Here is a 12,801-nt window from a genome sequence, read left to right as displayed (position 1 = left end):
ATCTTCCACCAATTTAATTTCGAAAACAAAATAATAGTACTATCTTGCTTCAAATTTTTTTTTTTGTGGTGTACTAACCTGCTTCAATTCCCTTCCTTCAAAAAAAAAAAAGAAAAAAAAAACTTGCTTCAATTCCCTAAAAGCAACTTACTTCGATAAAAAATTATACTCTATTCCTCTCAAAATACATGTCACAATTTTACAATATGCATTATTTATATAGCTTACTTTGACAGTATTTTTCAACTAATATATAAATATAAATGTTTGTCAAAAAAAAATATAAATATAAATGTTAGCATGTAAGATGTTGTTTGATTTGTCTCAATGAATATTTTTCAAAATATTAAATTTTTATAATTTTCTATTATATATAATTAAATATATTAATTATCAAAGTTGTGTATTGACATGTGTACAATGGTTGACCGCGACATGTATTTTAAAACGAAGGGAGTAAATATGTACAAAAAAATAAACAATAAATATTGTTTTACATTAGCGTTCCGTCCTTCTGCTCTTTATATTACGCTAATATATATTATAAATTATAAATACTATGTAATTTTGATTAAAATTATTTTGTTTTTTTTTGTTGAGGGTGTAATAAGCTACTTATATTTTTCAAAGTTGTCAACTTATATTTTTCAAAGTTGTCAACAATATAACAAAATATAACATAAATTGTCAGCCTAAAATCGAATATAGATCTTTTAGCTGCTTTGTAATTTTTGTGATTGTTTTCCATTATATTATTACGACTTTGTGTATCTTTTGTGATCTTCTCGAATACGCTGTTCTAGAAAGATTATCGATATTGAAATTCCATTTCAGTTTGTTGAAAAAAACTATATAGTACAGATATATTTATAATATTTATACCAAATTTAATATTTAGTTATTTACATTTTTGACAATATTTTATTTTTTATTGACGAAGACTAATTTTTGTTTGAAAAGAATTGATGAAGACTTTGTTTTGACAAATAAATGATTTATTTATACGTGACAGAAATTTCCATGCAGACGTGTCAACCTTCATTCATTTATTATTTCTAAACGCCGCTCTTTCTCCGTTCCCTCTCTCTCTCTCTCTCTCTGCTTCCAATTTTTTCTCTCATTTTCGTTGTCATTATATTCTCTCTTTTTCTCTTCTTCCTTCACTTCTAGGGTTACGTTTTCTTTACTTCAAATACAAACTCTTCACTCTGGTACGTTCCTTTTCATTCTTCATTCTTCATTTTACACTTTCACGTTACGATTTTCATTCCTTTACACGCGCACGCGCGCGCTTAAAAACTTGCATTCTTCTCTTTCTTCATTCTCAATTTGTTTCTGTTTCTGTTCTACAATGCCAATTTGAATTCTCTCGATTCATAATCTTAATTTTATTCATTTATTTATTCAATTTCACGTGTTTGTGTGCATTTTTAGTTGTTTTTTCTGAGTGAAATGGTCAATAATGATTATTCAAATTCATTTTCATGGATTCGAAATGAAGAACTTCACCACGATGAGCCGAATGGCTGTGATTTTCTAAAACTGGATTGTGGAATCTGAGGTTGAAAATTGGAATGGAAATTTTATGATTTTTTTTCATAATTTATAGTTTAGTATATGAATTAAACAAAAAAAAGTAATAATAATTTGTTAATTTGTTAATGTGGATTATTATTCCTTGTGTTAATTATTTATTTTTGGAATGCAGGATGAGGTGTAGTTGGCAGTAGTGTTGAATCTTTAAAAGGAAAACTCTAAAGGTTGTGATTATTTTCCTTATATCGATGATTTGCGGCGGGAAAGAGAGTAATGCAATTAACAAAAGTGGTGGAGGTTGAATTGAATCTAATATTAAGATCTGTTTTTGATTCAGTCAAAAAAATAAAAGATTTGTTTCTGATTTTGTTTTGTTGCTTTGCTTTTTATTTAATGCAGATTTTAATCCATATATGGGTTGAAGAGATCTGTTTGTTTGGTAGTGAAGTGAAAACTTGAAATGGCGATTGCTGGTTTGCATAGTGTGTCTGTGCTAGACTCGTCTTTTTTGAGGGATTCACAGTCTCAGGCGTCGAGAAGGAGGGGAGATGGGAGAAATGGAAGTACTCGGTCATCTTCTCTTTTGCAAATGTGGCGGGATATTGAGGATGAACATGCGGTGAGTCATGTTCAAGGAAGAGCTGGTGAAGTAGTACTTGAACGAAGGAATAATGGGTCGATTGCGGATGTTTCGTTAGAAGATGCACCTGAGAGCCCAGAGATAGGAGAGAGGCGTGGTTTGGAAGACACAGTTTTGGGTGAGAGTGAGTCGGATACATGGTCACAGTCACAAAGTCAGAATGAATCTCATGATGGTCATGAGGATTTGAACAATTCTAGCTGTGAAAACTCTTCTGTTTTTGGAGAAGTTGAAAGGGAAAGAGTGCGGCGAGTTTTCAGGGAATGGATGAATACTGGATCAAACGTTTCCCGAAGAAGTGAAATTCCTAGGGGAGAGTGGCTTGGAGAAACCGAACAGGAAAGGGTGAGAGTTATAAGGGAATGGGTACAAACGAGCAGCCAGCAGAGAAGTGTTTCTTCTGGGGAAAACAGGGAGCAGCCACGTGCTGAAATTGGTACACAAATTGAACGTGTGCGTGATGGATTTGTCGTTAACCACAGTGAGGGACAAAATGAGTATATACGGAGGAGTATGCGTAAATTACGCGGCAGACAGGTTATGCTTGATATGCTTAAGAAGGCTGAGAGGGAAAGGCAGAGAGAAATTCACGAGTTGCTGGACCATCAGGCTGTATCACGTTTTCCCCATCGCAATCGCATTCAGGTTTGTCCAATAAGTGATTAGTTTCTATTTTATTACATTCTTCATTTTCATATACCATCAGTTTACCATCAGTCGTGTAAGACAGTACTTTTAAGAAAGCACTTTGTTTTTATACTGAATGTCAAGATGGAAAACCTAGGTAATGCGAAACAGACTTTCTGTAAATGCCACTCCAGTAAAATATAGTTTAAAATTTATAACTTGACTTATATCCCGAGTTTTGTACTCAATTTGATAAACATCCATCAAAATGTTTGCAGGCATTGCTTAGAGGCAGGTTTTTGAGAAATGACAGATCTGTTGACCATAACAGGTCCACATCTGTAGCAGAAAGTGAATTAGGCTTATTGAGGCAAAGACAAACTGTATCAGGTCTAAGGTATGCGTATTTTCATGATATCATTGTTTATGAAAACCATTTAACTATTTATTATAATATGAAATCTTTTAGATCTCTCTATTTCATCCCGTCCCCTTATTGTTTATGAAACTTTTTTATTTATTTTTTGGTATAATTTTGTTGTCTTTATGATACATCGTGTGTGCAGGATTTCTGTTTAAGTTTATTCATGAATCGATTAACTGAAGAAAATTGAACTGAACTGAACTCAAATATAGTACAAAGTAACTGAATTGAACAATTTTTAATCCACCCCTAACTTAACCGAATAGATTCTTTTGTTTGATGCAGCAGTTAATTCTAATTTTTTAACTGAACTCCTATGGTCAGTGGTAGAGCTTGGTCGGAATATTTTAGGGGACTAACTAAATATATAAGCTATATATATAGAGTATTGCATTAGAATTACAATATTTGTTTGCTGACATAGTGGTTATTGCTGGCGTAGTGGTTACTTTTGCTGTGAGTTCATACTTAGCAAATTGGGTTTCGACCCTCGTGTTCCACATTTTTGCCAAGAAATGGGAAAAAAAGGCTTCAAAAGGATTCGATCCCTGAACCAATACGTTGCAAAAGCGGTGGCTTACCACTACGCCAGCATGCAGTATATGTTAAAAACACGCATAACATATGTATATAAACAAAACTTGATAACTCAAAACTTATATAATACCTAATTTTTTTCTAAAATAAACTCTGTCCTAACTAAGATCCACCACTGCCCAAGGCATATGCAAAACTGAACTATTCCTGTTTTATGAAACAAAAAGAGAACACATCATTGTTCGATGAAACTAAATATCACCCTAATCAAACAATTGTAGCCAAAAGAGGAAATAGGAAAATCATACGATCAAAATTGAATGTCAGAAAATTACAAAGATGCTGTTTTATTTATCGTGAATCCCAATTTTTATCCACATTTGTCGAACCAAGCCATGTTGTTTTATTTATCGTGAATCCTCATTTTTTATACACGATCATCGAACCAAACTCAGAAAGGTAAATGTTAATGTTAACATTAGTTGTCAATTGAACATTCTAAGTAGAATTTAGGATCTTGCTATGTTGTCGATAGTGTGATATAGTGTAGTGTGGCGGTGCAGCCCTCCACTGCCATGTCATAGTCTTGCAAAGCGCCGTTGAGAGTAGCAGCAATAGCGGCAACAATTTGCGGTTGAAAAGCAGTGCCATTGCGGCTCAATCCTGCTACTGTAGTGTGGTTTGATGACTGCTATTGCAATTTTGGGGGAAAAATTCTCAAAAACCCTAATTTTTTTTGTTTTTTTTTAAACTTATTGAGGGTATAGTGGTACTTTTGCATCGTTTGAGTTACCTAATATTGTAACCCGTGTTTAATTGTGGCTGCTTTTCGTTCTTCGAGTTTGAGTTCTGCCGTTATATTGCCTTGCACTCATTTGAGTTCTTCTCTATTTCGTCTTCTGCCTTCGTTTTACTCCTTGCTCTATTTCTGTGCAAAGGTTTGTATTCTCCTTCCATTCTGTTTCTGTTTGAGTTCTTCTTTCTTGGTTCGTTTTCGTTCTTCTCCTTCTTTTCTGTTTCTGTTCGTGTTTTGTTTTCTGAGGTGGACACAGATGTGGAAGCATGATTTTGATCAATGGCTTGTCATTTTGTTTACTTTTAGAACTTGCTTATGTCTTTTTCTGACGGGATGTCATTTATTTTTGAGTACTTTTAGAACTTGATTTTGATGGAATGTTATTTTGATTACATTTAGAACTTGATTTTGTTGTGATTTCAGTTTGATTACATTTAGAGCTTATTTTGATGGGAAATGACCAAGTTGATTATGATGAAGTTTGATTTTCCCTTTACTTGTGTGTTTTTCTGTTGTTTAGTATTTATGTATGCTGTTGGAATTTATGTTCCCTTTGTACATGGATTTTAGTCTTCACAATAGAGGTCATCCTGAAATCCGCTATACCGCTATAACATTTTTGGGGTTCGGCACTACGCACTGCTATCTGAGATTGACCACATAGGGATCTTACTATGAAGTAGTTTTGTACGATAGAAATAAGGTAGCATACGAGATGATGTGTACGAGAGAAAAAACCAATATCATGAAAGTAAAGAGATGCAACAGTTGGAATTAGGAGATATGGGGCGTAGGGCATGTAGGTGAAATGTGAGAGAAAGGCGAGTGAAATTCGAGAAGCTAAGAGAGATGAGAGTGTCCAAATTGAAGAATGTCGGTTCAGTTCACTACAGTTCACCAACCTATTTTCCAAAAAAGTTCAGTTACTGAACTGTGCTTTAAAAATGTGTGTTCAGTCCAGGAACTGATGTTAAAAGTTAGGCTTTAAAATGGGTGCAGTTGAGTTCACTGTGCAGGACGACTCTTTTCAGTTTTTTTTTTAACAATCATATTTTTCTTGCTGTGTCCACATGCTCATTTTCTAGGGTCTGTTTAAAAGAAATGTCAAATCCAGCTGAAAAATAAAAAAGGAATGATTCATGTCAAGTTTGTTTTATGCTGTTTGACTTGGGATTCACGAATTGCCTTACAACAACGGGCTTTTTGTTGGGAAATGACATATTCGCAGTTGAATGAAACTGGTTTGAGGGTGATTATGAAATTAATAACTTCTGTAAAAAAATTCCCACTGCATTCAGATGGATCAAAATAAGCTATACACAATGAGAAAATGTTCTTATGTTGCTATTGCCCTTAAAGCTACTAATTGTTGTTCTGATTTGATGCGTTTATAATTTTCACCACTCCATTTTGTATACTTGTTTTGTGCCAATGACATTAGCTCTTTGTTTGAACAGGGAAGGATTCTTCTCCAGAATGGACAGTACCGGTTGCAGCCAAGCAACCAGCAACCTATCTGATACCTCATCAAACATTGATATTGATTTTAATACAAATGAACAAACTGGAGAAAGCAGTTCTTGTATGGTCATTGAACCTACTAACATAAGAGATAATAGGGCTGGGGTATCTGGTGACCACTGTCTAGAAGGAATTACATGTGAGAGTTTAGATTGTCAAGAATCTACTGCCCATGTAGAAGGGAATCAGTTGCAGTGCTTGCAAATTGAGTCAGTAGATAGGCAGTCATCATTCAGTGATGGGTGTGAAAGAAGAGATTGCACTGGGCAAAATGTTGATGTGGCGACAATCAGAGATAGAGCTGATGAACTTATCCAACAAAGCTTACAAACTGATGATTCAGAGCATAGTAATAATCAGGTATCCAGTGAGGTACATAATGAGCAATCTGAGCTGGGTGATATAAGTAATGGCGAAAACAATTCATCAAATCAAGGTGATTATACGGAGAGCAATGTTGTTGATGATGTGAATGGATCTGGTGCTCTAGAAGAACAGCTGGAACGAATTGTTGAAAATGAAGGAAGTGGCTGGCATCAGAGTAACACTGAATGGAGAAATAGCACCGATGAAAGTGTGGATGATAATCAGCTCAGAAATACAGCAAATGAGTGGCCTGAAAACAGTTGGGTCAATGAGGATGTAGAAAACCCTCATCGGCAAGAAGCTTCTGAAGTTTGGCAAGAAGATAGTGGCTTCCAAGAGGCCGTGGAAAATTGGTTAGGAGGACCTTCTGACCATGAAACTGCTCCAAGTAGTAGAGTTCATAGTTATTATTTTCCTGATGATGACAATGTATACAATGTTGAACTCAGGGAACTTCATAGTAGGTATGTAAAATCAAGAGATGAGTTTGTGCACCTATCATTTTAAAATTAAAGATGGTATCCAGAATAAATGGTTCTGTTTATCTTGCAGGAGACGTGTGTCTAATCTCCTCGGAAGTAGTTTCCGTGCGAGTCTTGACCAGTTGATACAATCATATGTTGAAAGACAAGGTCATGCTAACATGGAGTGGGATCCGGAAGATGCAGCCCCTTCTGCTAACCTTGAGCAGCAGAGTCAAGATCAGATTGTTGATCAGGAGGGTACTATTAATAGTCCACTTGACTTGCCCTCTTTGCCTTCACCTCCTACTCCACCTCTTTGGGATCAGCATCCTCATGGTGATAACTGGTCGCACAATGACGTAAATAATCCGCCTCTAGTAACTATGTGTTATTTTTCTTTGGTGGCTTTTATATAATAACGATCCTGTAATGTGAAAAGTGATTTTTATTTGGTATTTGATTATCATCCACACTTTCTCCTGGCAGGATTTGGAAATTATTAATGACTTGAGACTTGACATGGCTAGATTACAGCAAAGGATGAATACTATGCAGAGGATGCTTGAGGCATGTATGGATATGCAGCTTGAGCTGCAACGCTCGATAAAACAAGAAGTTTCTGCAGCACTAAATCGCTCAGCTGGTTCATCAGGTTTGTGATTTCTTTACCCTTCATCAGGTCCGCATTTTATCTTTTCAAGAGAAATAAATTTTGACAAACCGAGTTAAATTTATCCCAGGAATACGTGAGTGCGATTCACTAGATGACAATTCTAAATGGGAATGTGTGAGAAAAGGACTTTGCTGTATTTGCAGCGAAAGCAATATTGATTCTTTATTGTACAGGTACTATCCATTTTCTGTTTGAAACGTCTGTAGCTAGTTTGCACCGGATTATTATAATCACCGACTGCCATTGTGCTTTTGTTGTAGATGTGGCCATTTGTGCACATGTTCAGGATGTGCCAATGAGTTGCTTCAAAGTAGAAGGAATTGCCCAATGTGTCATGCCCCTGTGTTGGAGGTTATACGTACTTATTCTATACTATAATATTGACTTTACAATAAAGGTCATACTTAACAATATACAGGACTCTAACAAGTTATATCGCCTGGACATCTCCAGGTACTTTTTTCTTTTTGTTTTTTTATTTTGTTTCTGTGATTACTGTATTCATGTCAAGTACTCCAAAGGAACACATGATGGCATTTTTTTGGGCCATAGTTCTGATATGAATAAAAATTGTATGTTATTTTATTTTAGTTTCAAGTCACATCTTTTGTTTGATGTCGAGGACAGATCCTGTCCTTTTTTATTTTAGGTGGCTGGACAGTGTTTTATATACTTATAAATCAACCAACCTGTCTCATTATGTAATTGTGGTCTTGTTCTGACGTGTCGAGACTCATGTTTGGGTTGTACACTGCATATATCAAAATCAAATTGGTTTGCCACTGAAGTGGATTGCTTGCCTGACTGTTATGGTCTCTATCATCAGCTAATTTGTCATGTAACTTGCATGTTCTATATAGTTATGCTGGTTTGTTTATGGAAGTGTTCTTTGAATTATGATATAGGTAACTTGAAACAACAGCTGAATTTTGAAATTTTGTTAACTTTTTTTAAAAAAATAATTTGCTTGGTTGGAAGTTTTGGTGGGCAACATTGACATCTCCTTTTACACCAAGTTTTTCATTTTTATCACCCCACATAACTATTTGCGGAAACTATTTTTCTTTGGCTGTTGGTTTTTGGAGTATGACCCCATAACATCCAATCGATGGCTTTGGGTAAAGGAATGATATAGAAAAAGAAGTAACTATATAGCTGCATAAAAATAATGGAAAACATAATGGTGGGTAATAGTTTGATGCAACGATTTAACCTTGTTCAGTTATTTTTGTTTAATTGTGTTTTTCAATCCTTTTTGTTACACTCCAATTTTTATATGATTGCTGGTTTTTGGAGTATGACCCCATAACATCCAATCAATTGCGTTGGGTGGTAAAGGAAAGATATAAAAAAACAAAGTTACCATATAGCTGCATAAAGAAAAAGAAAGATCTCTGTTGCATGGAACTTCCTAAAATGTAGAAGAATCCGATACTAGTACGCGTATCGTATTACTGAGCATTTTAAATTTGAGTACTCTTACTGAGCATTTTAAATTTGAGTAATGCTTAATTGTACGAAGCCAATTAACTCGTGAAACTCACGATTGACGCCACTTAATTATTATTTTTTTCTTCCGGTAAAGCATATTCTTTAAACAATAACAGAAAGTTGAAATATATATTTTGCACATCAAGTAAGGTCGAGTTGCAAAGAAGTTAATGAAGTTTAAAATGTGGTTTTTTTTCTTCTTAAATCAGTATTTAGAGTTTTTAATTTCTCAAAATAAATGTTCGGCCTTTCACTTTATTGTAATCTCAGATTCTCACTCCCCCATTTTCACTAAAATTTTAAGATCCTTCCGGAACATCTCCAACCTCTCCTCTCTTGTTAGACATCCTCCAAACTCAATTATATTCTATTGATCCCCTCCTTCTTCGATGCACATAGCCAAGCTCACTTTCTCATGTCTCTTCCTCCAATTCTACTCTAAACTCTATTTGACCATGCTACATTTTGAGTTTACAGTTTATAATGTCATATGACAACAAAAAAAATTATCTGGTAACAATTTTTTCTCATGAGCATACAATTTATTTTTACTAGCTTATAACTTATTTAATAAATTGATTCAATTGATTTACACTTTAAAGTTTATAGCTTGTCATTTTTCTCTCAATTTTACCCCTATTATCTTACTTTAAAAAAACTTAATACTCCCTCTATTACAAAATTTGAACCGAATACATCAATTTTTTGACTCACTTTTGCTTACATTTTTTAAGAGAGCTAAATATATATATATTTCCTTATGATAGTTCAACTTTGAGTAAATAGGCAATTACCCCCCCCCCCCCCCCCCCCCCCCCCCACCCCCCCGGAATTGTAAGTTTCGTCAATTACCCCCTGAAATTAACGAAACTTCAATTATCCCCCTGAAATTGCACAACGTTAATCAATTTACCCCATCTGTCAAATTCTTCTATTAGTCAACATGACGTTTTGCAAATACCCCCCTGAAGTTTTGAACTTATGTGCAAAAGCCCCCCGAACTTAAAATTTTTATATTTTTTGCTTATACTTGACTCAAAATATATTAAAGGCAAACAAGGAAGCTTGAGAAATGCATTTAGGATTCAAGGAAGAGCTTAAAGAGTTACTTGGTGAAGGATACTATGGTAAAGGAGGATTACCAAAAGTGTTTATTGAAAAGAAATACATTGGTGGACTTGAGGAAATTCAGAAACTTCATGATGACAAGAAGCTTGAGAAATTGCTTGATTGTTGTGAAAGGATTAATGACATTGAAGGAGGTGATGGTGGATGTGAGGCTTGTGGTGATATAAAGTTTGTTCCTTTTGAAACATGTTATGGAAGTTGTAAAATCTACTATGAAGGTGATTACGAAGAAGATGATAATTGTGAGGTTGGTGGATGAGTGTGTATTCCAAAGGTGTTCTCATTGCAATGAAAATGGCCTAATAAGATGTTTCATGCGTTGTTTCTAGTTCCATATTTCATTTTGACATTTAACAATGAAAATGGCATAAGTTAATTGTTAATCGTTTGCCTTTAATATCTCTTGCGTCAAGGATAAAAAAAAAATATAAATTTTCAAGTTCGGGGGGCATTTTGCACATAAGTGCAAAACTTCAAGGGGGTATTTGCAAAACATCATGTTGACTAACAGAAGAATTTGATGGAGAGGGTAAATTGATTAACGTTGTGCAATTTCAGGGGGGGTAATTGACGAAACTTACAATTTCAAGGGGGTAATTGCCTATTTACTCGTTCAACTTTATACCAAACATTTCAAATTTAATTAGTTGGTTTATCCACTAACTTACAAGCCACGAACTTATCATCAGCTATAAGTTTATTGGGTAGTGCTATATAGTGCGAATTAAGGGTGGGTATGGTTCGGTTTTTAAAGAAAACTGAACCAAACCGAACCGTTTCAACAGTTTGGAAAATCAAACCGAACCGTTTGAGCTTTATGAGGAACCGAACCAAACCAAAGTTATGGTTCGGTTAGCCGTTTTGTTGTCTACGAACCGAACCAAACTGAACCTAAAATAATATTTTGAACCAAAATGTATTTTCTTATCCTTTTAAGAACCAAATTATTTTTTTTTCTTTTTCATAAATTGGAATTGTGTGACAAGTGTTAAGAATTTTTTTTATTCTCAAAAATATATTAAGACTTTTTATTAATTGTATTTAAACTATGACCAAATGTATTAAGCCTTTTTAAGAATTAAATCACACTGGTTATTAATTTCTTGTGGTTTACTATTGTATTTTACTAATATCAACAAAAACATCAACAAATTCCAATGTTATGCATTATTAAAGGCAAAATAAAATTTCATTATTAAAATATGAAGTTTGTGCTTTGCTAATGGTTAGATTTGGTTTAAAACAGTTTGGTTCAGTTCAAACGGTTCAGTTATGGTTCAAAAACTGTCATTAAATTATAGTTCGGTTCGCAAACCACTTAAATTGTTTGGTTAATTTTAATTCGGTTCAGTTCAATTCGGTTCGTGGTTATTTTTGTCTACCCCTAGTGCGAATAGTTGTTATCCATGGATATCATGGGCTATAGATTTATGGATAGTGCTATATAGTGCGAATCGTTGTGAGCGAACATTTACAAACATGTGTAAGTGAGACACTCTAACTTGCACTTTAGAATGGAAAGATAAAAACATCACACTGCAGTTTGGAGAATGCATGGATTGTTGCATTTAAAATTAATTTTTAATTAAAATTAATAATACAATAGTCCCATTTACAGCAAACATGGGTGGTTGGGATTTAATTTAATTAAGTTAGTTTAACTATTGGTGGATTTTCGTCTAACAAGGATTATAGTAGTTTATTTATCGGTTAGTCGCAAGCAAAAGCCTAAGAGCATCTCCATTCCTTAAATTAAATTACCGTCTCTTGTTCCATTTTTGGCGTTGGAGATGGATAACATGGCATATGAGATTGCTTAAAAGTGTGCAAAAATGATCAGAAACAAGAGGGCACTCTAAGCTTTTCACATTGAAACTGGATAAAAATGATGAGAAACTAGAGGGAGAAAAACTGGTTGGAAACAAATCATTCTCAAAATAAATATAAAATAAGTCATACTTGAGACACAATATAAGAGGAGATAGAGAGTGAGGGATGAACATCAACGGATTAGGAATTTAGTGCTTCTCCAAATGCAACTAACTACCTAATTTGAGTTGCATAAATTTTTTTTGCCCTAAATTGTCGCATGAGATATAAGATAACGGTAACTGCTCTTTACCCAAGATATTTTGCTCGCGCTCAACTGAAATACCGAAAATACCCATGCATGAATTAACTCACGGTCTTAAAATTTACGCATCTTAACATGCGCTGCGCAACTGAACCCACGCTGAAATTAACACTTGCCTGAGTTAACTCACACTGGAATTAACATTTGTGGGAGTTAACTCACGTTGCGCAAATTAACTCACACAGGGGTATTTTGGGAAGTTCAATTGGGAGCGAGCAATAACTGTTGGGTAAAGAGAAGTACTCTAAGATAACTCATTAGTTTTTAGTCCAATGGTAGTTGCTCAGTTTTGTTTTAATTAGACCCAGATGAGATGTAATCACATTGTATCGTAATTCGTATCTGCATCAGCCACAAAGAGCAATACTCAGTGGGTGGCACCGCGGGCTGAACATGTAAAGTGGTGCCAACTGCCACTACACTCTTTACCCATCTTATCGATATTGATTGAAATGTTCTTGATA

General features: G+C 34.6%; 1 protein-coding gene across 4 annotated transcripts; it reads left to right on the top strand.

The window, feature by feature from the left end:
• Window positions 1-1,028: 1,028 nt before the first annotated feature.
• On the top strand, window positions 1,029-8,371 carry LOC146930252 (Ring/U-Box superfamily protein). Of its 4 annotated transcripts, none has more exons than XR_015006312.1 (10): window positions 1,029-1,211; window positions 1,709-1,833; window positions 1,936-2,821; window positions 3,082-3,200; window positions 6,018-6,911; window positions 7,000-7,270; window positions 7,398-7,563; window positions 7,652-7,757; window positions 7,845-8,037; window positions 8,212-8,371. XR_015006312.1 is itself a non-coding variant. In XM_085701844.1 (9 exons), the coding sequence occupies exons 3-9, from the start codon at window positions 1,997-1,999 to the stop codon at window positions 7,960-7,962; spliced, it is 2,499 nt and encodes an 832-aa protein (XP_085557970.1). In that variant the 5' UTR covers window positions 1,029-1,211; window positions 1,709-1,833; window positions 1,936-1,996; the 3' UTR covers window positions 7,963-8,371. The 4 variants fall into 4 exon arrangements, 2 of the variants coding, with proteins under 2 accessions (XP_085557970.1, XP_085557971.1); XR_015006313.1 differs by having other exon boundaries at window positions 1,163-1,561; XM_085701844.1 differs by having other exon boundaries at window positions 7,845-8,371.
• Window positions 8,372-12,801: the final 4,430 nt, after the last annotated feature.

Source organism: Medicago sativa, chromosome 4 (assembly GCF_051527215.1).
Source record: "Medicago sativa cultivar Bolivia chromosome 4, Bolivia_mono, whole genome shotgun sequence".
Lineage (NCBI taxonomy): Eukaryota > Viridiplantae > Streptophyta > Magnoliopsida > Fabales > Fabaceae > Medicago > Medicago sativa.
Note: the sequence above shows the minus strand (reverse complement) of the source record. Positions and strands in the feature narration are given on the sequence as shown.